Here is a 27,866-nt window from a genome sequence, read left to right as displayed (position 1 = left end):
TATATATATATATATATATATAAATATAAAACATGGTTTAATTTTAACCTCTCTTAATCGTCACTGTTCATAAGTTTTCTTTACTAATAAATTTCTCTGTAGTTTTAATACAATGTATCGTTAAGCTTTGTTCACGTTAAGCATTGTTCGGACTGCCTGAGACACTTACCACGTCATATCAAACAGTTCGTCTCATTAAAGGCACTTTGAAAAGGTCAGCGGCAAACTTGGGTCAAAGTTTATTCAAGTGAACTTGCCAAACCCAATCGCAAGGGTAGCTGAGCAGCTAGATAAGCGGCACCTCCACACTCCATAAGAAACATCGGCACAGCTGGCACAAAAGCGGTTTTGCCACTTTTTATGTGAATGAGCCTTAGGCAGGCTGAAGCTTTGTGGCTGCAATAATTTCACTACGATTAAAGCTCAATTAATTTTCATCTAAGTGAGAATATGAGACGAATCTGCATTTGCGTAGAATAACTATATCTGTGTTTAGCTGGATTTTTCTTTTCTGTGGTGGTTTCACTTGTAAACTTGTGTTATATCTCAGGGTGCTGAGAGATGGTGATAATCAGCTTTACCTGGAGAGTCTCAAATGCTTATCATTAAAAAAAGAAGCTTAACATGGTTTAATGTATTAAAAGAACGACTGTTCTCCGTGTCCACGTGGGTTTCCTCCGGGTGCTCCGGTTTCCTCCCACAGTCCAAAGACATGCAAATGAGGTGAATTGGAGATACTAAATTGTTCATGACTGTGTTCAATATAAACTTGTGAACTGATGAACCTTGTGTAAGCAGTAACTACCGTTCCTGTTGTGAATGTAACCAAAGTGTAAAACATGACGTTAAAATCCTAATAAACAAACAAACAAACAAGAGAACGACATTGGAACACTAAACCTCTCTTAATTATCACTGCTCATAAGTTCTCTCCACTAATGAAATACCTCACTCGTTTTAATACAATAAGTCACGTTGAGCTTTGTTCGTACTGCCTGAGACACTTTTACCATGTCATATCAAACAGTTTGTCTCATTGGAGGTGTTTTAAAACTGGGTCAAAGTTTTTTCGGATAACCTTTGCGAGCCCAATCGCAAGGGTATCCAAGCGGCTAGATAAGCAGCACCACCACGCTCCATAAGAAACATTGACACAGCTGGAACAAAAGTGGTTTTGCCACTTTTTATGTGAATGAGCCCAAGGCAGGCTGAAGCTTTGTGACTGCGATCATTTCACTACAATTAAAGCTCAAGGGAACTCTCTCGCCTGTCATGAGAAACTCTTTTAGTGACTGCTTCTAATTGTGTTTCCTTGCTGTTGGGAATGACTGTTATTGGTTATTGAACAAGCCCTTTAGTTGTTTTCAACCTGAACCACAATGAATTTAGTTTTCCTTTGACATACTGTCAGATTTCAGTGATAGAAAAGCCACAGCACACGTGTATATCAGTGATTTCTTTAGGACAGACAAAGAGAAGTGGTTTAAAGGCCAGACTTGACTAAACTAAATAACTAAATGTTACTGGACATTTTGTATATACACCGACCAGGCAAGTGAATAACACTGATTATCTCTTGATCACGGCACCTGTTAGTGGGTGGGATATATTAGGCAGCAAGTGAACATTTTATCCTCAAAGTTGATGTGTTAGAAGCAGAAAAAATGGGCAAGCGTAAGAATTTGAGCGAGTTTGACGAGGGCCAAATTGTGATGGCTAGATGACCGGGTCAGAGCATCTCCAAAACTGCAGCTCTTGTTGGGTGTTCCCGGTTTGCAGTGGTCAGTATCTATCAAAAGTGGTCCAACCGGTGTCAGGGTCATGGGTGGCCAAGGCTCATCGATGCACGTAGGCAGCGAAGGCTGGCCCTTGTGGTCCGATCCAACAGACGAGAAACTGTATCTGTATCTCAAATTGCTGAAGAAGTTAATGCCTTGACTTGTCAGGGCTGTTTGGGCAGCAAAAGGGGGACCAACACAATATTAGGAAGGTGGTCATAATGTTATGTCTGATCGGTGTATGTGTGTATGGTGATGTTATTGGGTTAATATTGTAATAAAACTGCAGAGGCAGTGTTGGCTAATTAATACTCACCCATATTATTAACATTAAAAAGTATGGTGTTGGATATGGCATTCTTTATTATAAATATCAGTAATAAACTACATATATTTATGGCTATAGGTATTCTAATAAAAAATGCTGACTAAACAGCTGTCAAGTACTGTCTCGTTTGCATAATGTCATGCATGCTAGACCCTTGTTTAAGTTCTGTACCAGCACAGTGCAGTACTTGAGGTTTAAGAACCATTTAGGCCTGGTTTCACTTGCCAGCGTTCGACAGTGTGTAACTGAGCCCAGTTCAAAACTACCTGCTTCAGATTTGTCCTCTGTAGGAATCTGATCAGCCCCTTCTGTATTTAAGCATTTAATACAATTTAGAAGGCAAATGTGAGGGTATCAGCACTAATGCAGCATCAAAAGTTGACAGTCAAAATATTTGCATGTGACACGTAGCTTACTGCTAACGTTAGCAATGCTTCTATAGGGTTCTCGTCAACACACACACACACACACACTCACACACACACGTCACTATCTCCATTTAACCTGATTGCATGTCTTTAGACTGTGGGAGGAAACCAGAGCACCCAGAGGAAACTCACACATACCCCTTTTTCACCGACGTGGATCCGGCTCCTTTCCGGTTCTCGAACTTGATTTTGAACCGGTTCCGCGTGTTTCCACAGAAATAAAGAGGTTCCAGACAGAAAACTAGCGTTCTAATCTAGCACCACAGAATACTTGGTTTTTCAGCGCGAACCGTGAGAAGACGTCATCTGTGGGCGTCACAGTGTAGAGGTTTGGGTGCTTTCACATGAGAAGCTGATAAACTGCGTTTGCGCTGCACTTTAATTTTTTTACAGTTCACCTAATTAAAATTTTAGCCAGTTTGACGCTGATATTCTCTGATATTTTCAAAGAGATGAACTGTGTGATATGACGTGGTAAAAGTTACCTGGACAGTACAAACAACGCTTAACGTGAAAAAGAAAGCTTAACGAGGTTTGTTGTACTAAAACAACGATGATGAATTTCGGTAATGCAGAGCACTTATAACCAGTAATAACGGAGCAAAATTTATTGTTTCTGTGTGGTACTTTTAGTACATTAAGCCATGTGACGCTTTTTTTACGTGAAGCTTTTCGACTCTACCGAGAAGCCGATTCAGAACCCCGAGCTGCAAAACCACCACACGAGAAGTAAATCCAGTTAAACACAGATACATGTGGAGCTTTTAGAGTGGATTTGATGGTTATTTCACACAAATGGATGTTCGTGTCGTGGAACTTTAGTGATGTTTTATCGCTCAAGCCGAGCGCTGAGCAAATCGGCTATTTGCGCCGAGGGTCACGGTGAGAGTGAAGCGCAAAATGCTTCTCACGTCAGTGAACTAAAGAAAACAACTGCTACAAACACGTCTACGTCTTCTTATCACCAGTAGTTGAGTGATGCTTTTTGCATAAAAACGAACACCTATAACAACAGCACAAATGCAGGTAATCTACACGCTCCGCTATCACATCACTACTCTTTACTTTCATTGTGTAACGCCCACTGTTAATGATGCATGCTTGGTTCCCAAAAACTGGTGCAAATGTGGGTCGGTTCTCTACAAAACACCAAGGTTCGAAGAAACCTGAACAGAACCGAATCAAGAACCAGGGTTCTTTTGGTGGAAAAGCGCTAACGGACACGGTAGAACATTCACTCCACACATAAACGACCTGAACTGCTCCACCCAGGAAAATCAAACCCAGAACTTTCTTTCTATAAAGCGACAGCGCTACCCACTGAGTCTCCGTGACTCTTTCACACTCTGTGTGAAATTCTAGTGTTTAAAAAGAGGTTAAGATTGAGCAAGCTTGAAATGGATTTTCGGTTAAAGAAAAGGCAGTTAAACCACAGTTTAAGAAGGAGCCTCTCACTCTTTTACGCCTCAGGAGATTTGCATAATTGTCTTGTAATGCCTGAATTAGCATCTGTAAATCTTAATTTGATAATGCATCTCCCTGTCGAGGTGCCAGGCCGGAATTAGATTACGAGCTTGGATCTCATTAGTGCTATTTGACGAAGGACCTTTTCAAAGCACCCCAGTGTCATCGGCCTAGATTTTAGACAAATTAATTCTTTTTCATATCCATTTGCTAGTTCTCTCTTTATTTGAAGTTTGATTTATTTACAAATATAAATAAATAAATGAATAAAACTGAAAAATAAAAAAAACAAATCAACCACTTTTGTATTTGTAATAATAATAATAATAATAATAATAATAATAAATACAATAATAATAATAATAATAAATGTAATAATAAATATAAGAAATTTAAATGAAAACACTTTTGTATTCATGAGCCTAATAATAATAATAATAATAATAAGAAGAAGAAATTTAAATGTAAACACTTGTATTTAGAGCCTAATACTACTACTACTACTATTATTAATAGCAATAATAATAATAATAATAACAGTAATAATAATAATAATAATAATAAAATAATAATAATACATATAATAAATTTAAATGTAAACACTTGTATTTATGAGCATAATAATAATAATAATAATAATAATAATAATAATAATAATAATAAATATAAATATATTAATAAATATAAGACATTTAAATGTAAACACTTTTGTATTTATGAGCCTAATAATAATAATAATAATAATAATAATAATTAATTAATTAATTATTTTTATATAAACTATTTTTGTGTAACATTTTACATAGATACTTTATTTAATTTTATTTTCATCAATTTTTTTATCCTGGTCAGGGTCGTGGCAGGTTTGGTTCCATCGTGAAACACTGGGCGCAAATAAGGAAAACCGTATAGGAAAGGTGCCAATCCATTGCAGATCTTCGAGCACACCATTCCTTAGACATAGCCAGTCATGTCTGTGTAGATGCCCAGCACAGCTGAGATTTGAACTGGTACTAGGCTAGTGTAATACACCACTTCCCCATCTGGACACAATTTGCTGAGTGCTTTACACCTGCCAGAATGGGTGTTTCACACAGAGCAGTCAGCAGTCATAAACAGAGACTGCAGTTGCAGCGGCCAGTGAGGAACCTGTTCGACCAACCCTCTTCAGTTGTGTCTGTGTGGGTACCAGGCCGGTCAGTAGCGCAGCAGAGATTGAAGCTTAATTGTTATATTTTTTTGGCTGGGGTGTAAATTCTACAAGCTGCTAAGCATATTAACAAAGATGTTGGAATGAGTTATTATGGCAAAGGGCACATATACATGTTATAAGTAAATATACAAACTAAAATGTTGTTGCTGCTAGTCATTGACCTGGGCTGTTGAAGAAGAGAAAAAAGTGAACTGAGGTAATGGAAAAGTGGCATCTTGACAGAGCCACAACAAAAGTCACTGAGCTGTTAGGATATTTTGTCTATGAGGATGAATTGTTTCGATTGTGTATAGTTATGCAGCTGCTTGAGATAACCGTAATTAACTTGAGATGAACCTACTAATCAGAAGGACTGTAAATGCTTTTGTGTCTATATAGTTATTTACTCCTCCATTATGAAGTAAGTCACTGCCACTAAACCTTCTGTCTTTTTCTTTCTCTTTTTTTTTAGGAAACAAGAATAAACTGCATTCGCATTGCCCGTAAAGGTGAGTGTCAGAACAGTTCCCTAAATCGTTTAAATCTCCCGGCCAGTGCACTAAAAAATATCCATGTTTAAGATCTGTGAGAGAAAAATGTTAATTTACACTAGAAGTATTAATACATAATCAATTACTACTCAGAATGTGTAGATATGTCAAGAATACTGCTACAATAAAATGTTACTGGATGTGTACATGGTGTATGTGATAAAAAGTGCATCAACTGCATTGTGTCACCTCCAAAACCCAGTTTTAGCTGATTTAGACCAGTTTCTATGTTCTAGCTAAGAAATCTCGGTTAACGGTGGAATCTTCTACTGACCTACAAGGTCACTGAAGGGAATATAGACTTATCAGCCATAACATTAAAACCACCTCCTTGTTTCTACATTCACTGTCCATTTTATCAGCTCCACTTACCATATAGAAGCACTTTGTAGTTCTACAGTTACTGACTGTAGTCCATCTGTTTCTCTGCGTGCTTTGTTAGCCCCCTTTCATGCTGTTCTTCAATGGTCAGGACCCCCCCAGGACCACTACAGAGTAGGCATTATTTAGGTGGTGGATCATTCTCAGCACTGCAGTGACAATGACATGGTGGTGGTGTGTTAGTGTGTGTTGTGCTGGTATGAGTGGATCAGACACAGCAGCGCTGCTGGAGTTTTTAAAAACCGTGTCCACTCACTGTCCACTCTATTAGACACTCCTACCTAGTTGGTCCACCTTGTAGATGTAAAGTCAGAGACGATCGCTCATCTGTTGCTGCTGTTTGAGTTGGTCATCTTTTAGACCTTCATCAGTGGTCACAGGACGCTGCCCATGGGGCGCTGTTGGCTGTCTGTGTGATCCTTTTCTTCAGACAAGATTAAAACTATTTTCTACTCATAACTCAGTCTTTTAATAATCCATAATTTAGTCTTTTTTCATCTTTTTTTTCCCACCAAAGAATGTCTTTCCTCTTAATGTATTTCCTTTCAATCGTCATGCTTTTTTATTACTTAGCAATTTATAGCATTGTGCAATGCACACAAATACAAAGTACCCAATATATATGAAAACACACAAAGAGAAAAAATCTCATATTAGATTAGATTGTTCTGTACAGTATTTATTGCTCTCTTTCAAAATGTACATATCAACAGCTAGTTTATAATAATGTAAAATTATTCTCACTTCATGTCTTTAATACATTCCACCATTCTAAGATGGCTTTCTACAAGACTTTACAGTGTGTCTTATTTAATTAAAAGCACATTTGTAATGCATTTTCCCTTTTCATCCGATCTTTAGTGCCTCCAATTTTTACCCAATTGCGTTATGCTTCCTCTCTACTGGTGCTGACCCCTGCCCCAGTTGAGAAGAGCCAACTGACACATTCCCCCTCCAACACTTGTGCAACATCTTTTCACCTGCATAAGGCGCGTTCATATCAACTTTGTGTACGGAGAGCCGACTCTGTGCAGACACCACCAATCAGCCAGCAGAGGTTGTAATTGCATCAGTTATGAGTAGTCCCTATGAGTGGATAAGACACATCAGCGCTGATGGAGTTTTTGAAAAACGCCTCACTGTCACTGCTGGACTGAGAATAGTCCACCAACCAAATATATCCAGCAAACAGCACCCCGTGGGCAGCGTCCTGTGACCACTGATGAAGGTCTAGAAGAGGACCAACTCAAACAGCAGCAATAGATGAGCGATCGTCTCTGACTTTACATCTACAAGGTGGACCAACTAGGTAGGAGTGTTTTATAGAGTGGACAGTGAGTGGACACGGCATTTAAAACCTCCAGCAGCGCTGCTGTGTCTGATCCACTCATACCAGCACAACACACACTAACACACCACCACCATGTCAGTGTCACTGCAGTGCTGAGAATGATCCACCACCTAAATAATACCTGCTCTGTAGTGGTCCTGTGGGGGTCCTGACCATTGAAGAACAGCATGAAAGGGGGCTAACAAAGCATGCAGAGAAACAGATGGACAACAGTCAGTAATTGTAGAACTACAAAGTGCTTCTATATGGTAAGTGGAGCTGATAAAATGAACAGTGAGTGTAGAAACAAGGAGGTGGTTTTAATGTTATGGCTGATCAGTGTTTATAATGAAATATAATGAATGAATTATTGATACATTAAAACTCTCCATAAATGCAATCCATACCATCCCAAAACAAAGCAGACTTTTCTGTATGTTTGTGCTGAACTATGAAATGAAATAGCATCATTGCTCCTGGGAAGAGGAAAGCTGAATATTCTGGAACAGTCTGTACTGTAATGAGGTGCTAAGTGATGGGTCATTAATGATGTGCTTTATTCCTTAAAAAGAAATGAATTCATCCGACAAGGACGAGTGACATCAGTTACATTTTGATAACAGTGCAAAATTTGATTGATTTAAATTACATGCTGTTTTAGTCAGTGGTCTCTGAGGAGTACAGTACACTTAATGGAAAAAAGTATTGGGAAAGCATTTTTAATTATTGAATTCATGTGTTTTAGCCACAACAGCTGCTAACAGGTGTAATAAATCAATCAAATAAAGGAAATTAAATGATTTTAACTTCACAGCAACCATTTAGAGAAGGCCCTTTTCTGTTTCGGGCATGACTATGCTCTATAAAGACATATAAAAAGAAAAACTCAATAGAAAAAAAAAACTAAAGTGTCTTGCACAAAGCCCTGACCTTAGCCCTACTGAACTGCTTTGAAATGAACTGGAACATTGAGGCTTTCTTAACCATCACATCACATAGATACTGAGGAGTGGCTGTGGTTATAGCTAAAAAGATCACATAGTGGTCACTCTATTTTAGTACCATTTGTTTAAAAATTGGATGTCCAACGAGCTCACGGTCAGGTGTCCAAATACTTCTGACCATATGTGTGTCTCTGAAAACTTAGTGAGCTGTTTACATAGATGGCATTTTACGTCATCATGTCTAAATTCCTAGATACCTTAAAATGAAATGCTGCCTACTTAGGTGCCTTATTTCGAAGCGATAAACTGACTAAATGATGAGGGAGCATCTGATGCTTCCTTAGCAGTGAAGGCAATCCCAGCATTCAGTGCGGCATAAAAAGTTATAAATATATATAAATATGGGGGTTGAATGCGAAGAATTGGGGTTTATAAAGTTTCATTGATTTGTAAAAATTGAAGGCGTACTCATGTCATTTATCTGCAAGTTCGGCTTGTCAGTGACATTCTAATTGTTTTCGATACATGGAGGGAGATGTTAGCTGGCATGCTAGCGGGTTGTGCCACCTTAGCCGACTGGTTTGAATGGCCTTAGGCTAACTGTGTTAGCTTAGTAAGCGAAAACTGCAGTGTCTAAGTAGTGCGTCTGAATAATCTGCCTTGTAAGTTTGATGTCTTATTAAAATCCTCCCTATCTAGCTGCCTAGATAGGCAGTAGGCAGCAAGGCAGCTCACTAGGTTTTCAAACAGTCCCATAGTGTATGTTCTCCCGATGTCTGCATGGATTCTTTTCAAATATGAAAGTCCTAGTCATGGAGCATGTAAATGAATGTTTAAGTGTGTGGTGTCCTGTGATTGATTGTTGTCCCTGTCCAGTGTGTATTACTGACTTATACCTTGTCCTAGGGTTGCACCCAACCCACAGAGACCCTGAATGTTGGCAGTTACATGATACTAGGGTATGAGGTACTGGTATTAATGTTAAATGTTTAAGGTTTTTCTTCACCTTACTGTCATAGCTAAGGTAAAATCATTCCAGTCACCAAAAATATTCAGACAACAGAGAAACACTGGTCAGAAAGTAACACTAATTAAGGGTAATGTATTAATAGTGAAGACAAGTCAAATTTATTTATATAGTGCTTTTACAGTAGACAGGGGCTGTGTCCAAAATCGCATACTTAAACAGTATGTACTAAATTCAAGGCAGTGGGTGTGTTCGAAAAGCTAGTGAGCTCTCTACATAGACAGCGTTTTACGTCATCCTGTGCGCGCTCCCGAGAAGGAGGCTGTTCGAAATCCTAGATGCCTTAATATCCTCACTACTGAGGCATCTTAATATTTCAATGTTATTTTGGCTCAAGAACAAGTGAGCATCCGACGCTGCCTTAGTGATCAAGGCAATCCCAGCATTCATTGCGGGTCGGGTGCTCTTCTCTCACAGAAAAATAAACATGGCTGACGGGGCGGAGAAATAAAATATATATAAAATATTACTGATTTTTAACTTGTATAAACTTGTACCAAGTGTTTTTATTTGCAAGTTCGGGCTTGTCAGGAAATTTAACCGTTATCGGTACATGAAGGAAGATGTTATATTGACGTTAGCGTGCTGTGCTACCTCAGTTTATTGGTTTTAATGGCAAGATGCTAAATGCTAAACGCGAAACCTGATGGAATCGATGTCTAAGTAGTGCGTTTGAATAACCTGACTTATAAGTCATTGACTTATTAGAATCCTCTCTACTGAGGCAGCTGCCTATGTAGACAGTAAGACAGCAAGGCAGCTCCCTAGGTTTTCGAACACACCCAGTGTGGACTGCTCGGCCGGTAAAGCAGTAAGCTCTTTCAGTACGCAAGTGTGTAGTATGCATGCAACCTCAGACATCTTACCAATGTCACATGATGCATGACGTCACATCGCCACAGCTAAAGCCTCACTCGCCAGAATTTTAGGTATTTTTGTCTTACTTATACTTGTAAACAGCCGACTCTCCACTTTTCGCCATTTTTCTTCTTCCACTTCGAACACCTTTGCAGCTCCAGTTGAACTATGGGATAGATTATCTGACCGCAGTGTGCTATGTTTGCACACTCAAAAAAGGCTGCCCATTCAGTACGTCATCCGGGTACTTTTTGCGTCCTGTTTAAATAATACTATGTATTCGGACACACTAACCGCTCTCGCATACTGCTTTCGTGTAGTGTTCAGTATGGCAGTATCTTTACAGAATCCAGACTGACAGACCAAAAACTCCTGTTGAGCAAGCCAAGGGCAACGGTGACAAGAAAAAACTTTCTTAAAATTACAGGAAGGGACCTTGAGAGGAACCAGACTCAGCAGGGACCTCCATCCTCCTTGGGTGGAATAATGCCACTAATTTAAACAAGCAATATCTCACTCACTCACATTCTTAACCAATTATCCAATGAGGGTCGCGGCGCGGGGGGTGCTGGAGCTTATCCCAGCTTTTCAATGGGCGCAAGGCACACAGTAACACTCTGGATGGGGCGCCAGTCCATTGCAAAGCAGACACACATACATACACACATCCCTATTCACCTATAGGGCAATACAGTGTCTCCAATTAATCTAGCTGCATGTTTTTGGACTGTGGGAGGAAACGGGAGCTCCCGGAGGAAACCCACGCAGACACAGGGACAACATGCGAACTCTGCACAGAAAGGACCCGGACCGCCCCACCTGGGGATCAAACCCAGGACCTTTTTGCTGTGAGGTGACAGTGCTACCCACTTAGCCACCGTGCCGCCCTGACAAGCAATATCTGCATACATAAAATAAAATCTGCATTTTAAGAAAGACTTATGACTCATGGAACTAGTCAGATGTTGCAGATGATTCAAATTCTGTTTTTCCATCACACTGACTCCCACAAAGAGCCAAATAAATGCACTTTCCCTAATACACCTATAAACACACCAGGCACCTCAACAGAAAGCAGCTGAAAAGCACAGAGCAGTCTTTCATCGTATGTTTGTGTCACTGTTGGTGAGAGAGCAGCTCGTATCAAAGCCTGAGTATAACTAATGGCTGGTCTCATGTAGTCATCAAGGCTGGTAAAAGGCTAGTGAGATCAGCACCATGAGTCCTTCTCATCTTACACACCTGTAACTCTCAATATAACACTACCATGGCCTGTCACCAAACATGAAAAAAATCAAATCAGGAGGCATGAACAGCCATCTACTGTAGATAACAACAAAGGCCTCTCCTGGCCCCTATCGAGCACCGTCACAGATCAGTGCTGGTGGAGCTGGTATTTATAGCTCTTAGCTCTCCTGAGCTGAGCCTCTCGGCTAAATTGACTTTGAAGGGGTTGGACGGGTGGGGGGACAAGGGGGCTCTTTGCTTTGACTGAGTAATGAAGGTGGAAAGGAGCTTTTAGAGCATGAATCCAGGAGTTGAGAGCTGCCATTTTGGACCTGTCCTATTTGTGTCAGATAGCAGTACAGATGGGCTATGATTCATTACAGCTTAACGTATTTATGAACGAAATGCTTGATTGTTGCACCCCGAGAATTAGCAAGACAAGTTGTTGAAGGAGTGAGAATAGTGCCAAATTGATAGTCTAATAATTTAGGATAGTACGGAAGACAGAAGGAATCCAGGGATTAATTAAGTAGTTCCAAAGACCCTGAATGTTGGCAGTTACACGGTACTAGGGTATGAGGTACTGGTATTAATGTTAAAGGTTTAGGATTTTTGACCACCTCTTTATCATAGCTGGGGTGAAATGAATTAATAAAAAAAGGTAATGTATTAATACCACTAATTTAATACAAACAATATGTGCTAACAACATAAGTATACATTTATTATTCATAGGAACTAGTCATACGTTGCAGATGATCCAAATTGTTCTGTTTTCCCATCACACTGACCCCCACAATAAGCCAAATAAATGCACTTTCCCAAATACACCTATAAACACACCTGCACACACCTGTACACACACATACACCAGACATCTCAACAAAGTCTTATTTGTGTCAGATAGCAGTACAGATGGGCTATGATTCATTACAGCTTATTATATTTACAAACGAAGCGCTTGATTGATGCTTCCCGAGAATTAGCAAGACAAGACGTTGAAGGAGTGAGAATAGCTCCAAATGAATGAAGCCTAACAATTTAGGATAGAACATAAGACAGAAGGAACCTAGGGATTAATTAAGTAGTTCCAAAGACCCTGAATGTTGGCGGTTACATGGTACTAGGGTATGAGGTACTGGTATTAATGTTAAAGGTTTAAGGTTTTTGGCTGTCATAGCTGGGGTGAAATCATTCCATTGACCAAAAATTTTCAGACAACAGAGAAGCGCTGGTCAGAAAGTAACATTAATAAAGGGTAATGTATTAATATCACTTATATATAATCTGCACTTTAAGAAAGATTTATTCTTTATAGGAACTAGTCAGATGTTGCAGATGATCCAAATTGTTCTGTTTTCCCATCACACTGACCCCCACAAAGAGCCAAATGAATGCACTTTCCCAAACACCCTTGTACACACACCTGTACACACACATACGCCAGGCACCTCAGCAGAGTCTTATTTGTGTCAGATAGCAGTACAGATGGGCTATGCTTCATTACAGCTTATTATATTTATGAACGAAACGCTTGATTGTCGCTTCCCAATAATTAGCAAGCCAAGTTGTTGAAGGAGTGAGAATAGAGCCGAATGGATCTCTATCTATTTCCTCGACTGCTTCAGTTAGGGGTCGCCGGCGGATCGTGATCCGCGTTATTGATTTGACACCGTTTTTTACGCCGGATGCCCTTCATGACACAACCCTCCCTATTTATTTAGGCTTGGGACCGGCACTCCAATGGTTTATGCATCCTAGTGGCTAGGTACCTATAGGACAATTCAGTGTCTCCAATTAGCCTTGCTGCATGTTTTTGGACTGTTGGAGGAAACCGGAGCACCCGGAGGAAACCCACGCAGACACGGGGAGAACATGGGGATCGAATCCAGGACCTTCTTGCTGTGAGGCAACAGTGCTACCTACTAGCCACCATGCTGCCCAATATTGCTGAATAGATAAAGTCTAATAATTTAGGATAGTACGTACAACAGAAGGAACCTAGGGATTAATTAAGTAGTTCCAAAGACTGATACACACATGCTTGCTTTTCATTTCAAGGTGCAGTGTTGTGTTTTACAAGAATTTTTTGTTAGGTAGCACTGGTGCCTCACAGCAGTAAGCTCCCTGTGTCTAAGAGGGTTTCCTCTGGGAGCTCTGGTTTCCTCCTACATTGAAAAGACATGCAGTCAGGTTAACTGGAGCTACTAAATTGCCTATGTGTAAATGTGTGGATGAATGTGTGTGTGTGTGTGTGTGTGTGTGTGTGTGTATGTGTGTGTGTGTGTGTTTATGACAATTTCACCTAGTGAATTGTACCCATAGCATCCCTCTATCGGCGGTAAACCAGACAGTAATTGTATGTTGTACAGTGCACACCGCATGAATCACTTGTGATCGTCATTTTGAAATAATAGGGGAGTACAGGAAACATGGTTGCCATCACTTCAACTCACAAATCCAGGCTTTTCCCCGCGAAAGTGTGTAAAAACAACGCAGGTGAAAAATAAAGGGGTGAGAGACGTTCTTGGGGATGCAGGGAGCAAACAAAGAGCAGCTGTTCAAAATTAAAACCACCTGCTTGTTTCTACACTCACTGTCCATCTTATCAGCTCCACTTACTATATAGAAGTAGTCCATCTATTTCTCTACATACCTTTTTAGCCTCCTTTTACCCTGTTCTTCAATGGTCAGGACCACCACAGAGCAGGTGGTGGATGGTTCTTCAGTGACAATGACATGGTGGTGGTGTGTTAGTGTGTGTTGTGCTGGTATGAGTGGATCAGACACAGCAGCGCTGCTGGAGTTTTTAAATACCGTGTCCACTCACTGTCCACTCTATTAGACACTCCTACCTAGTTGGTCCACCTTGCAGATGTAAAGTCAGAGACGATCGCTCATCTATTGCTGCTGTTTGAGTTGGTCATCTTTTAGACCTTCATCAGTGGTCACAGGACGCTGCCCATGGGGTGCTGTTGGCTGGATATTTTTGGTTGGTGGACTATTCTCAGTCTAGCAGTGATAGTGAGGTGTTTAAAAACTCCATCAGCGCTGCTGTGTCTGATCCACTCATACCAGCACAACACACACTAACACACCACCACCATGTCAGTGTCACTGCAGTGCTGAGAATGATCCACCACCCAAATAATACCTGCTCTGTAGTGGTCCTGGGAGAGTCCTGACCATTGAAGAAGAGCATGAAAGGGGGCTAACAAAGCATGTAGAGAAACAGATGGACTACAGTCAGTAATTGTAGAACTACAAAGTGCTATTATATGGTAAGTGGAGCTGATAAAATGGACAATATACTGTATATGACTGGGAGAACATACGAACTCCACTCAGAAAGGACCCAGACTGCTCCATCTGGGAATCAAACCCAGGACCTTCTTACAGAGAGGCAACAATGCTACCCACTAAGTCAGGTTGCCATTACCAGACATCCTATGTCCTACACAGCGTGTGACTAAACCATTCGAAGGTCACTTATTTAACATACTATTTAGTGTAGTAATCTGAATTTGAGACACAGCCACTTTTCTATCCCCAACCACCTTTGGGTCAAAAATCACTGGACACATTCTTTAGACCTTAATCTTGTAAAGTCTGGCTGTGATACTACACAAACAGTGAACAGAGACTCTGGTTTTTAGGACCCTGGAGCTCTGTGGCATCCTCACTACAGTACTTTGTGTGTTTTGGACCACTTACCTGTCACATACCCAAACTAATAATAAAAGCATTTTAAAAAATCTGAAAAATCTAAGCTGTAAATATGCAAAAGTACTTTTTCACAGTGTTCCATGTCTGTATGCATCCAGTGTGGTAATCAAATGTGAAGTTTATTTGAACTAACCATTTATTGTAAGCTGAAGTATGTCTAAAAGGTGATCTTTAGACACCATGGTGTGAATGACTACCAGTTAAAAAGTTCTCTTTACCTTGAGTGAGAATTAATAGTTGTTAAAATATACACTCAGTGGGCCATTTGGTTTTCTCTGTCATATAAATCTAGCTAAGTTAAATCCAGGGACAAAAAAATTTGTGTGTGTGTGAGTGAACGTGCCGCCCCCATAATGTGCTCATAGTTTTGTAAAATTGCACAGCCTTGCACAACCAAGCAGTCAAGGCCTTTATTTCAACATGCAGGTGACAATTTAATTAACAGTCCCTAGGCAGTCTTCACACAACAATAGACTCATTTCTTCTCTAAGTAGCAATTTCCATTTTTGGTACACTCAGCATGTGCTCGCATTAATCTTGAAACAAATTTCATGCTTGTGTTGGACTTAATTGATATTCAAGAAGAAAATGTGGAAGGAGAAATGAAAATCTGATTGGCTTTGCAGATAACATTAAGTGATGCTTTGGATTTGGATGGCAGAAATTAGTACTATTTGTATACAGTATTTTAGTGAATTTGTTTCATATTTGCAAGCAACATTTCCAAAAAAGTTGGGACTGGGTGTCCCCTAGTGGGCACAATTGGCAGTGCCTGCAGCAGAAAAAAAATTATCCACCAATCTGCCAACTAATAAGTTGGTGGGGTCTTTAAACGCTGTGTAAGGACCCTGGTTAGCAGCCCGAGGTGCCTGTACAGAAGTGGAAGAGCATGGAGATCGGTGTGTGATTCTTTATGCAAGATATCTGGCCTCACGTGACATGCGAATCCACCGAAGTATGGATGATTAAGAACAGTTGAGGTGCTCAGGTGGTGCAGTGGTAAAATACGCTAGCACACCAGAGCTGGGATTTCAAATACATCATATGGAATCTCAGCTCTGCCATCCGGCTGGGCTTGGTGGCTATATGAACAATGTTTGGCTGTTGTTCATCCAGGTAAGGAGCCAGATAGGGACCTTATAACTAATGCAATTACAACCTCTGCTGGCTGATTGATGGTGTCTGCACAGAGTAGAGAAATAATGCGATCAGGGTGTGGCTCCTTGTACACAAAGCTGATCCGCATATGAACTCGCCTCACGCAGGTGAAAAGATGCACTGCTCTCGTGTCGGAGGGGACGTGTGTCAGTTTGCTCTTCTCAATCATGGGTGGGGGTCAGCACCAGCAGAGAGGAAGCATAACGTAGTTGGCTAAGAATTGGAAGAGCTAAAAATCGGGATAAAAAGAGAAAAGAAAAAAGAAAAAAAGGTTGACGGACTGCACACGCGTCGGAGGGAGCGTGGGGCATTCCCAGCAATTGGCTACGCTAAAAAAGGGAGCAAACGGGAAAAATGCTTAAATAAAAAGGAAAAGACTAATAATAATAATACATATTATTAATATAAAAATAATAATAACAATTTAAAAAAAAGAGAGACGCCTGCAACACAGATTGGGACAAGTTGGGACAGAGGCAAAATAGGTCTAGAGTTATACACTGAACCCTGTATATGGAAGGTGTCTCAAATAGCAGTTTAACCAGTAGCTAGTCAAGTCATCAAGTATCTCTGGTCATTAGGATCTCTGGATCCAAAGTCAGCTAAATGGCATACAGTGGAAATATGTTCTGATCTATCTATATATCTACAGTGGGGCCAAAAAGTATTTAGTCAGCCACTGATTGTGCAAGTTCTCCTACTTAGAAAGATGAGTGAGGTCTGTCATTTTCATCATAGGTACACTTCAACTATGAGAGACAAAATAAGAAAAAAAAATCCAGGAAATCACATTGTAGGATTTTTAAAGAATTTATTTGTAAATTATGGTGGAAAATAAGTATTTGGTCACCCACAAACAAGCAAGATTTCTGGCTCTCACAGACCTGTAACTTCTTCTTTAAGAAGCTCTTCTGTCCTCCACTCGTTACCTGTATTAATGGCACCTGTTTGACCTCGTTATCTGTATAAAAGACACCTGTCCACAGCCTCAAACAGTTAGAATCCAAACTCAACCATGGCCAAGACCAAAGAGCTGTCGAAGGACACCAGGAAGAAAATTGTAGACCTGCACCAGGCTGGGAAGAGTGAATCTACAATAGGCAAGCAGGTTGGTGTGAATAAATCAACTGTGGGAGCAATTGTAAGAAAATGGAAGACATACAAGACCATTGATAATCTCCCTCGATCTGGGGCCCCACGCAAGATCTCATCCCGTGGGGTCAAAATAATCATGAGAACGGTGAGCAAAAATCCCAGAACTACACGGAGGGACCTGATGAATGACCTGCAGAGAGCTGGGACCAAAGTAACAAAGGCTACCATCAGTAACACACTACGCCGAGAGGGACTCAAATCCTGCAGTGCCAGGCGTGTCCCCCTGCTTAAGCCAGTACATGTCCAGGCCCATCTGAAGTTTGCCAGAGAGCATATGGATGATCCAGAAGAGGATTGGGAGAATATCATGTGGTCAGATGAAACCAAAATGGAACTTTTTGGTAAAAACTCAACTCGTCGTGTTTGGAGGAAGAAGAATGCTGAGTTGCCTCCCAAGAACACCATACCTACTGTGAAGCATGGGGGTGGAAACATCATGCTTTGGGGCTGTTTTTCTGCAAAGGGGACAGGACGACTGATCCGTGTTAAGGGAAGAATGAACGGGGCCATGTATCGTGAGATTTTAAGCCAAAACCTCCTTCCATCAGTGAGAGCATTGAAGATGGAACGTGTCTATCTATCTATCTATCTATCTATCTATCTATCTATCTATCTATCTATCTATCTATCTATCTATCTATCTACCCACCCACCCATCCATAAACCCACCCACCCATCCATCCATCCATCCACCCATCCACCCATCCATCCATCCATCCACCCACCCGCCTACATCCATGCATCCATTCATTTATCTATCTAATCTATCTACCTACCTTCTTACCTACCTACCTACTTACCTCCATCCATCCATCCATCTATCTAATCTATCTGCCTACCTTCTTACCTACCTACCTACTTACCTCCATCCATCCATCTATCTATCTAATCTATCTACCTACCTTCTTACCTACCTACCTACTTACCTCCATCCATCCATCTATCTAATCTATCTACCTACCTACTTACCTCCATCCATCCATCCATCCATCTTCCTATCTAATCTATCTACCTACCTACTTACCTCCATCCATCCATCCATCCATCCATTCATCCATCTAACCTACCTACCTACCTACCTACCTACCTACCTACCTACCTACCTACCTACCTACCTACCTACCTACCTACCTACCTACCTACCTACCTACCTACCTACCTACCTACCTACCTACCTGACAGTTGCCACTTTGTTACATTGGATTAAAAAATATCCAGACCATTAGACATTTTGCACACTTTATAATGTTATGTATTTAATTTTAAATGAATAAAAGTGCTATTTTACCCACTGGTCTACATTTAATCACCCAAAATAACAAAGTAAATATATGCCTTTACCTTCTGTGTGGAGTTTGCATGTTCTCCCTGTGTCTGCGTGGGTTTCCTCTTGGAGCTCCAGTTTCCTCCCACAGTCCATGACTTTGTTTGACATTAAACTTGTGAACTGATGAATCTTGTGTAATGAGCAACTACCGTTTCTGTCATGAATGTAACCAAAGTGTAAAACATTACGTTAAAATCTTAATAAACTAACAAATATATGCTTTAAAAAATTTATTAAAAATCAAAAACTAAAATCTCACACTCACCCCAAGTATTCAGACACTCTTTCTTTGGCACTTCAAATTATGGTAGGGTATGTCCTGTGTCCTTGTTTGTATAGCTAGAATTGAACTGGAGTCCACACCTCTTGCAATTTGAGATGATTGGATATTGTCTGGAAATGCACATACCTGTGACTATAAGTGCTGCTCATTTACACTGTATTGTCAGTACAAAAACAAAGCCATGAGGTCTAAGAATCTGTCTGTGGGTCTCCGTGATTAAATTGTGTCAGATACAAAAGATATGATGAGACACACTTTGGGTAGAACAGAAAGCATCGTGTTTGACAAAAACAGGCACTGTACATCACCTGGCTATTATTATGCCTACTGTGAAACATGGTGGAGGGGGCATCATGCTATGTGGGTGCTTCTCAGTGGCAGAGACAGGGAGATTGGTAAGAACTGACAGACGGATGAATGCAGCCAAATACAAGAACATCTTTTTAACACAACTAATAATTAAAGTATATGGCAAACAACACTGGAGGCTCGGGATGAATCACTGAATGTATATATATGTATGCGTAACATATACGTATGTATGTAGGCGTAACCGATCAGGCATAACATTATGAATGACCACCTTCCTAATATTGTGTTGGTTCCTCTTTTGCTGCCAAAACAGCCCTGACCCGTCAAGACATAGACTCCACTAGACCCCTGAAGGTGTGCTGTGGTATCTGGCACCAAGATGTTTGCAGCAGATCCTTGAACTCCTGTAAGTTGTGAGGTGGGGCCTCCATGGATCGGACTTGTTTTTCCAGCACATCCCACAGATGCTTGATTGGACTGAGAACTGGAAAATTTGGAGGCCAAGTCAACACCTCAAACTCATTGTTGTGCTCCTCAAACCATTCCTGAAGCATTTTTGCTTTGTGGCAGGGCGCATTATCCTGCTGAAAGAGGCCACAGCCATCAGGGAATACCGTTTCCATGGAAGGGTGTACATGGTCTGCAACAATGCTTAGGTAGGTGGTACGTGTTAAAGTAACATCCACATGGATGACAGAACCCAAGGTTTCCCAGCAGAACATTACCCAAAGCATCACGCACCTGACCATCCACGTGATGTAAAAGAAAACGTGATTCATCAGACCAGGCCACCTTCTTCCATTGCTCCGTGGTCCAGTTCAGATGCTTACGTGCCCATTGTTGACGCTTTTGATGGTGGACAGGGGTCAACATGGGCACCCTGACTGGTCTGCTGCTATGCAGCCCCATACGCAACAAACTGTGTTGCACTGTGTATTCTGACACCTTTCTATCAGAACCAGCATTAACTTCTTCAGCAATTTGAACTACAGTAGCTCGTCTGTTGGATCGGACCACACGGACACAGCTTTCGCTTCCCATGTGCATCAATGAGTCTTGGCCTCCCATGACCCTGTCGCTGGTTTACTACCGTTCTTTTCTTGGACCACGTTTGATCAATACTGACCACTGCAGACCGGGAACACCCCACAAGAGCTGCAGTTTTGGAGATGCTCTTACCCAGTCGTCTAGCCATCACAATTTGGCCCTTGTCAAACTTGCTCAAAACCTTACGCTTGCCCATTTGTCCTGCTTCTAACACATCAACTTTGAGGAGATAAACAGCTTGTTAGACAGACTATTTTAAAAAATCATGGGGATTACTTGTTAGCAATTTCAGGTGTTAAATACTTGTTTTCTCACTGTGAGCACTCTCTGAGTGTTTGCTGTCATTGAAAAATGAAGAAATCCTTAAAAAGGCTTCAACAAAAAGGTGTTTTTAGCTCAGACCCTGTGTGGTGCTCTAAAACAGGCCTCTTTCTCCAGGCCCTAGCTGACTTTCTCAGTCCCTGATATCAGGCCACCAGAGCCTTGAGACAATGCTAACAGCTGACACAGAAACTAGATCACTAGCCTCATGACAAAGCAGGCGTATGGCACAGGGCGTTAGTGAACTAACCAGCTGTTAGCATTGTAAAGCTTTCAGCAGGCTCATGAAGACTAAAGTAGTCCTGAAATTACATTGCCTTTATACTCTGTTTACCTTCCAGGGGAAAATCGGAGTAAATTGGGTAATCTGTTTGAAGTTATCAGTTTGGATTGTGAAGAATATGAAAGGCCACCTGCTCGCATTTACCCAAGCAGTTATCTGCGTGGAGTAAAATTATGTTGTCTGATGTATTGTTTGCTTTATGATTGGATTTATAAACACACATTTTCTTTTAATCCAATGACATTTTAGTTGTTTTGTACAATTACACGTTATTCTCATACTAGTTCGAAATCTAGGTCTCTCGAGTTGTGTAAATTGATTGCAGCTTTTTATTTGTATTTAACAGAATCACAATGTTTATGGATCTTAGTTTCCAGTGTCTGATGTAATTATCTTGTAGTCCTGAAATCCTTATATCTTGGCATGATAAATTACTGAAAGTGTTTAATAAATGTAAGGAATAACAAACTTTTTGTTGGAAATGACTTAATTAATGTCATATATTTAAACCAAGAGGTTATGCTACAAAAAAAGAGGAATTTATTTTCCCTCAGTAAAGTTTGTTTATTGTTTTGTTTATTAGAATTTTAACGTCATGTTTTACACTTTGGTTACATTCATGACAGGAACGGTAGTTACTCATTCCACAAGGTTATATCGAACACAGTCATGGACAATTTTGTATCTCCAATTCACCTCACTTGCATGTATTTGGACTGTGGAAGGAAACCGGAGCTCCCAGAGTAAACCCACGCAGACACGGGGAGAACATGCAAACTCCAAACAGAAAGGGCCCGGACCGCCCCACCTGGGGATCAAACCCAGGTAAGCCGACAGTGATACCCACTTAGCCACCGTGCCGCCCCCCTAGTAAAGTAAAAGTAATAAAAGGAAATAATTTTTGTTTAAATTCCATGTGGATTTCAAATAAGACTTTAATCAAGTGCATAAGGATGTGGTGTTTGGATACACTGGCTAAGTGGGTAGCACTGTCGCCTCATAGCAAGAATGTCCTGTGTTCGATCCCCTGTCCCCGGTCCAGGTCCTTTCCGTGCGGAGTTTGCCTGTTTTCCCCGTGTCTGCGTGGGTCTCCTCCGGGAGCTCCGGTTTCCTCCCACAGTCCAAAGACTGTGTTTGATATAACCTTGTGAACTGATGAATCTTGTGTAATGAGTAACTACCGTTTCTGTCATGAATGTAACCAAAGTGTAAAACATGACGTTAAAATCCTAATAAACAAACAAACAGTCCAAAAACATGCAGTCAGGTGGACATAGGATCAGTTAGAGTAGGTCAACTGGTCTGATGAATCTCCAAGATCATATGGACAGTCTGGCATGTGTGCATTGTATACCCAAACAAAAGATGGCATAAGGATACACTATGACGTTACACCTAGCAACGTACTTCAGATAAATGACCTGCTAGTAATAATCTGCTACCAAGTACTACAGAATTTCTTTCTATATTAGGTGGTCTTGATGTTTTGCCTTAATAATGTAATGGTGTATATTTTCTATGTTTGATCTATAAAGCAATAAAGCAACTCAAATAACAAGTAATAATAAAGTCATTTTCAAGCTGTATAATAGAAATGCTTGATTTATATACACCAGATGTTATGGCCTGCGAATTAGGGCTTATTTTACAATACCAAGACTTCACTGTGACCTTTTATTCCTTGTACTGCCACCGATCAGCCATAACATTATAATCACCTCCTTGTTTCTACACTCACTGTCCATTTTATCAGCTCCACTTACCATATGCAGTGACACTGACATGGTGGTGGTGTGTCAGTGTGTGTTGTGCTGGTATGAGTGGATCACACACAGCAGCGCTGATGGAGTTTTTAAAAACCTCACTGTCACTGCTGGACTGAGAATAGTCCACCAACCAAAAATATTCAGCCAACAGCGCCCCGTGGGCAGCGTCCTGTGACCACTGATGAAGGTCTATAATATGACTAACTCAAACAGCAGCAATAGATGAGCGATCTTCTCTGACTTTACATTTACAAGGTGGACCAACTAGGTAGGAGTGTCTAACAGAGTGGACAGTGAGTGGCTGCTGTGTGTCTGATCCACTCATACCAGCACAACACACACTAACACACCACCACCATGTCAGTGTCACTGCAGTGCTGAGAATGATCCGCCACCTAAATGATACCTGCTCTGTGGTGGTCCTGTGGGGGCCCTGACCATTGAAGAACAGGGTGAAAGCAGGTTAAAGAGGTATGTAGAGAAATAAATGGAATACAGTCAGTAATTGTACTGTAGAACTACAAAGTCCTTCTTTATAGTAAGTGGAGCTGATAAAATGGACAGTGAGTGTAGAAACAAGGAGGTGGTTTTAATGTTATGGCTGATCGGTGTATTTTTCACACTATTTCTGACCTTAATTCATAACACTGGTCAGGAAAAAGTACCAAAAGTGGCGCACTCAGCTCTGCATAGACCTAACAGAGGGCATCTGAAGTGCAGTCAGGGTAATACGCTTTAGTCTCACTGCATGTGGACACACGACCTTTGCTTACACTTTGATCAGCACTGCATCTTTGGCATGTGGGAACGAGAGCTTGGAAAAAATAATCCCCAGTGAGAGTGGTGATGGGAAATGACCCCAGCTGGATTGCTGTCAGATCAGACAGGCACAAGGGATAAATACTCATTTGGGTGTAGCTGGAGGAGATGTTCTCCTGCTGTGCGGGGTCAGGAATGAAAAATCTGCACAATGAGAGGCTGAAAAAGCAAAAATAACCTGTTTTTTATCTCCTTTGCTCCTCGTGTTTCAGTTTTAGCATTTTAGACCCTATTTCTAATTCACAGGATTTTGTTTTGGTGGGCGTTCAATGTGCGTAAGCTTTGTATGTGGAGAACACATAAATAGGGATAGTGGTAGCCTAGTGGGTAGAGCTTTTAGCTATCAATCAGAAGATTGTGGGTTTAAATTCCAGCTCTGCCTTGCAGTCACTGTTGGACCCTTGAGCGAGATCCTTAACCCTGTCTGCTCCAGGCTTGCAGTACGATGGCTGACCCTGCATTTTGACCCCAGCTTCCAAATTGTACTGTACATGTGTATACGTACACCGATCAGCCATAACATTAAAACCACCTCCTTGTTTGTACACTCACTGTCCATTTTATCAGCTCCACTCACCATATAGAAGCACTTTGTAGTTCTACAATTACTGACTGTAGTCCTGTAGACTGTAGTCCATCTATTTCTCTGCATGCTTTGCATCTGACTTGTATGCTGTTCTTCAATGGTCAGGACTCCCACAGGACCACCACAGAGTAGGTGTTATTTAGGTGGTGGATCATTCTCAGAGCTGCAGTGATACTGACATGGTGGTGGTGTGTTAGTGTGTGTTGTGCTGGTATGAGTGGATCAGACACAGCAGCGCTGATGGAGTTTTTAGCCACCTCACTGTCACTGCTGGACTGAGAATAGTCCACCAACCAAAAATATCCAGCCAACAGCATCCGTGGGCAGCGTCCTGTGACCACTGATGAAGGTCTAGAAGATGACCAACTCAAACAGCAGCAATAGATGAGCGATCGTCTCTGACTTTACATCTACAAGGTGGACCAACTAGGCAGAAGTGTCTAATAGAGTGGACAGTGAGTGGACAGGGTATTTTAAAATTTTAGCAGTGCTGCTGTGTCTGATCTACTCATACCAGCACAACACACACTAACACACCACCACCATGTCCTTGTCACTGCAGTGCTGAGAATGATCCACCACCCAAATAATACCTACTCTGTGGTGATCCTGTGGGGGTCTTGACCATTGAAGAACAGCATGAAAGGGGGCTAACAAAGCATGCAGACAAACAGATGGACTACAGTCAGTAATTGTAGAACTACAAAGTGCTCCTATATGGTAAATGGAGCTGATAAAATGGACAGTGAGTGTAGAAACAAGGAGGTGGTTTTAATGTTATGGCTGATCAGTGTATATGACAAATAAAGGCGTTCTACTCAATTCTGTTTGATGTGTGTTCTGCAGCGGCCTGTAAGGACCACCGGAGAGCTTTGGAGGTGACCCAGCACTCGGAGGACATGGGCCTGATTCTGGGAGTGTGTGCAGGAGGACTGGTGGTTCTAATTCTCTTGCTGGGGGCCATCATCATTATTATTAAGAAAGGGTGAGGCGTATATTCATCTTCTGTTACTTAAATCTAGAACATGGCATGTTGTGCTTAGCTAAAAATGATCATGAAACATGATGTTTTGGACATATAACAGTGTGTGCATGCAATGTGCAATCAGCATAAAAACCTGCTTATTCATTTCATCTTCCTTAGGTAAAGTAAAATTTTTAGATAGTTAGATAGTTTAGATAGTTTTTATTTTATAAGCTACACTAACCATCTAGATTCATTTTTTGGGTATACAATTACTGAATGTAGACTATATGTTGCTATGTACACTTTGTCACCTCATGTTTCTTATTTAGCATTTGAAATGAATCCCCATAGGACACAAACTCAAGACCCGTAGGCCAAATCCGACCTGCCACGTCATTGTATGTGGCCCGCAAGCGCTTAAAACAGCGGTCCACAACTTTTTTTGTTTCATATAAGATATAATTTTACAGACCGGCAGGGGTGGGAGGATTTAAAATAGAATAACTATACTACTCACAAATAAGCTTTTTTTTTGCTGCAACAAGACACTATAACACCCATTAAAAAAGTAGTGTTGTCATTGCTGATATAGCAATCTCTAATTATTTATTCTTTCTGTGCTGCCCGGTAATAAATGACCCACGGACCGGTATTCGTCTGCGGCCCGGTGGTTGGGGACCACTGGCTTAAAAGACTAAGCAAACAAAATTAGCTTTAAAGTACAGTGGTACCTTGAAACTCAACATCAGTTAGTTCTGGGAGTGGCATCGAGTTTTAAAGGCGTTGAGTTTCAAGGTAATTTTTCCCCATAAGGATGTATGGGAAACATGTTAATGTGTGCTTATAGTATAAGTATACTATAAGTATATGGTCCCATGGAACTACATATATTTTAGACTAATGTAAAATAATGGGGTTGTTTTGACACTTAAACACTGAAGATAACACATATAATATAAAAACATTGAAATACAATAAAAAAACTTAAAAATCAATATAAAAATACAATAAAACCTGCACTTTACCTTTATTGTTTTCTTATGCTTCGTAATTGTGGAGATGCTTAATCTTGAAATACCGTATTCCGTTCAGTAAAGGTGCATTCACGCTTAGGGGACGTCAAGTTACAAGGAATCACTGTACATGTGATCAAGCCAAACTAAATAAACCAAAAGTTAATCTGGGGGGCGCCCAGCTGGCGCATTTGGATATTAGCACACCAACGCCAAGATTCTGAACTCCTCTGTTTGAAACTCAGCGTTGCCACCAGTTGGCTGGGCGCCATCTGGCAGGCACAATTGGCAGTGCCTGAAGCAGATACTGATTGGTCACCGTATCTGTGGGGATGGGGGCCAGACTAGAGCTGCGTCCGAAATCGCATACTTACAGAGTACGTACTAGATTCGAGGAAGTACGCACTGCTTGGCCGGTTAGGAAGTACGCGCTTTCAGTACAGAAGTTTGCAGTATGCACGCAACACCCCTACGTCCCCCATCTTACCAACGTCAAGTGATGACGTGATGATGTGATGACGTAATATCACCATAGTTACAGACCGTGCGCTCATTACAAGCCCCACTCGGCAAAATTGTGGATATTTATCGTGTTTTTGTGCTAATCATAACGTTATTTAGGGTTGTACGCAATAATAACATTTTTATTTTGTTTATCTTACTTACACTTGTAAACAGAGGACTCCGTTTTCCGCCATCTTTCTTGTTTCTTCTTCCGCTTCAAACGCCTCCACAGCTCCAGTTGAATTATGGGATACATTAGCGGACCAAAAGTGTGCATCGTTTGCATACTCAAACATGGCTGCCCAAGAAGTAGGTCATCCGGGTATTCTCGCGTACCTTTTTATGTATACTATGTATTCGGACATAGTAACCGCTCTCGTGTACTGCTTTCGTGTACTATTGAGTATGGAAGTATGCGATTTCGGACGCAGCTTATGTGTGGGGTGGGATCTTCATACACTGTGTAAGGACCCTGATTGGCGGAAGAGACGCCTGTGCAGAATGCAGGGGCGAGAAGAGGAGGGCTGTGCACGTGTTGGAAGAGACATGTACAGCGACGTGCTCTCCTCGGATGCAATCTGGTATCCCTCAGCAGCAGAAGACAAATTGAGTGTGCTAAATCAGGAGGAAAATGGGGAGAAAATGCACAAAAAAAAGGGAAATCTGGAAGCTGGTTTACAAAACGTTCTGTTACCTATAAAGGAAACTGACTTCAATTACATTTAAAAAGTGTTTAAACCATTTAGAAAAGTGTGAGCATCTGCTGATGTGACCTCTGTTTTCTGCAACCTTTGTTATGTTTATATTCCATCTCATGGAGCGTAGCACTAATTTGTTTACCCACAAGGCTAAATCTACACTGGGCATGAGTGGCAGCCATCTTGCCTAGCCGTAGTTATTACTGAGAAGCGTTTTATGTTTTTGTTTCCTTTATCTTCCCAATAGGAAGCGGAGCTGCCACACAGGGCTTTCATATTTCTGAGATTATCTAGGTGTGAAATATTTAATTAAGGAGAGGCGCAACTCAATTACTCGCTTAATTAGGCCTTGGCTGACACTGGCCTTACCCAGAATTAAGTTTGGTGGGAAAA

The 27,866-nt window shown here is 41.0% G+C and overlaps 1 protein-coding gene across 8 annotated transcripts in view; it reads left to right on the top strand.

Annotated features, from left to right (window-relative positions):
- The window catches only part of ptprub (protein tyrosine phosphatase receptor type Ub), a 516,837-nt gene that overhangs the window by 383,111 nt on the left and 105,860 nt on the right, over nucleotides 1-27,866 (top strand). For all 8 annotated transcript variants that reach the window (XM_062991362.1, XM_062991366.1, XM_062991365.1 and 5 more), the window contains exons 13-14: nucleotides 5,663-5,699; nucleotides 25,138-25,276. In XM_062991362.1, the coding sequence (XP_062847432.1) occupies nucleotides 5,663-5,699; nucleotides 25,138-25,276 (176 nt within the window). The remainder of the gene's footprint in view (nucleotides 1-5,662; nucleotides 5,700-25,137; nucleotides 25,277-27,866) is intronic.

This window comes from Trichomycterus rosablanca, chromosome 3 (genome assembly GCF_030014385.1).
Source record: "Trichomycterus rosablanca isolate fTriRos1 chromosome 3, fTriRos1.hap1, whole genome shotgun sequence".
Classification (NCBI taxonomy): Eukaryota; Metazoa; Chordata; class Actinopteri; order Siluriformes; family Trichomycteridae; genus Trichomycterus; species Trichomycterus rosablanca.
The sequence above is the reverse complement of the archived record's forward strand: the minus strand, read 5'-3'. Positions and strand labels throughout refer to the sequence as shown.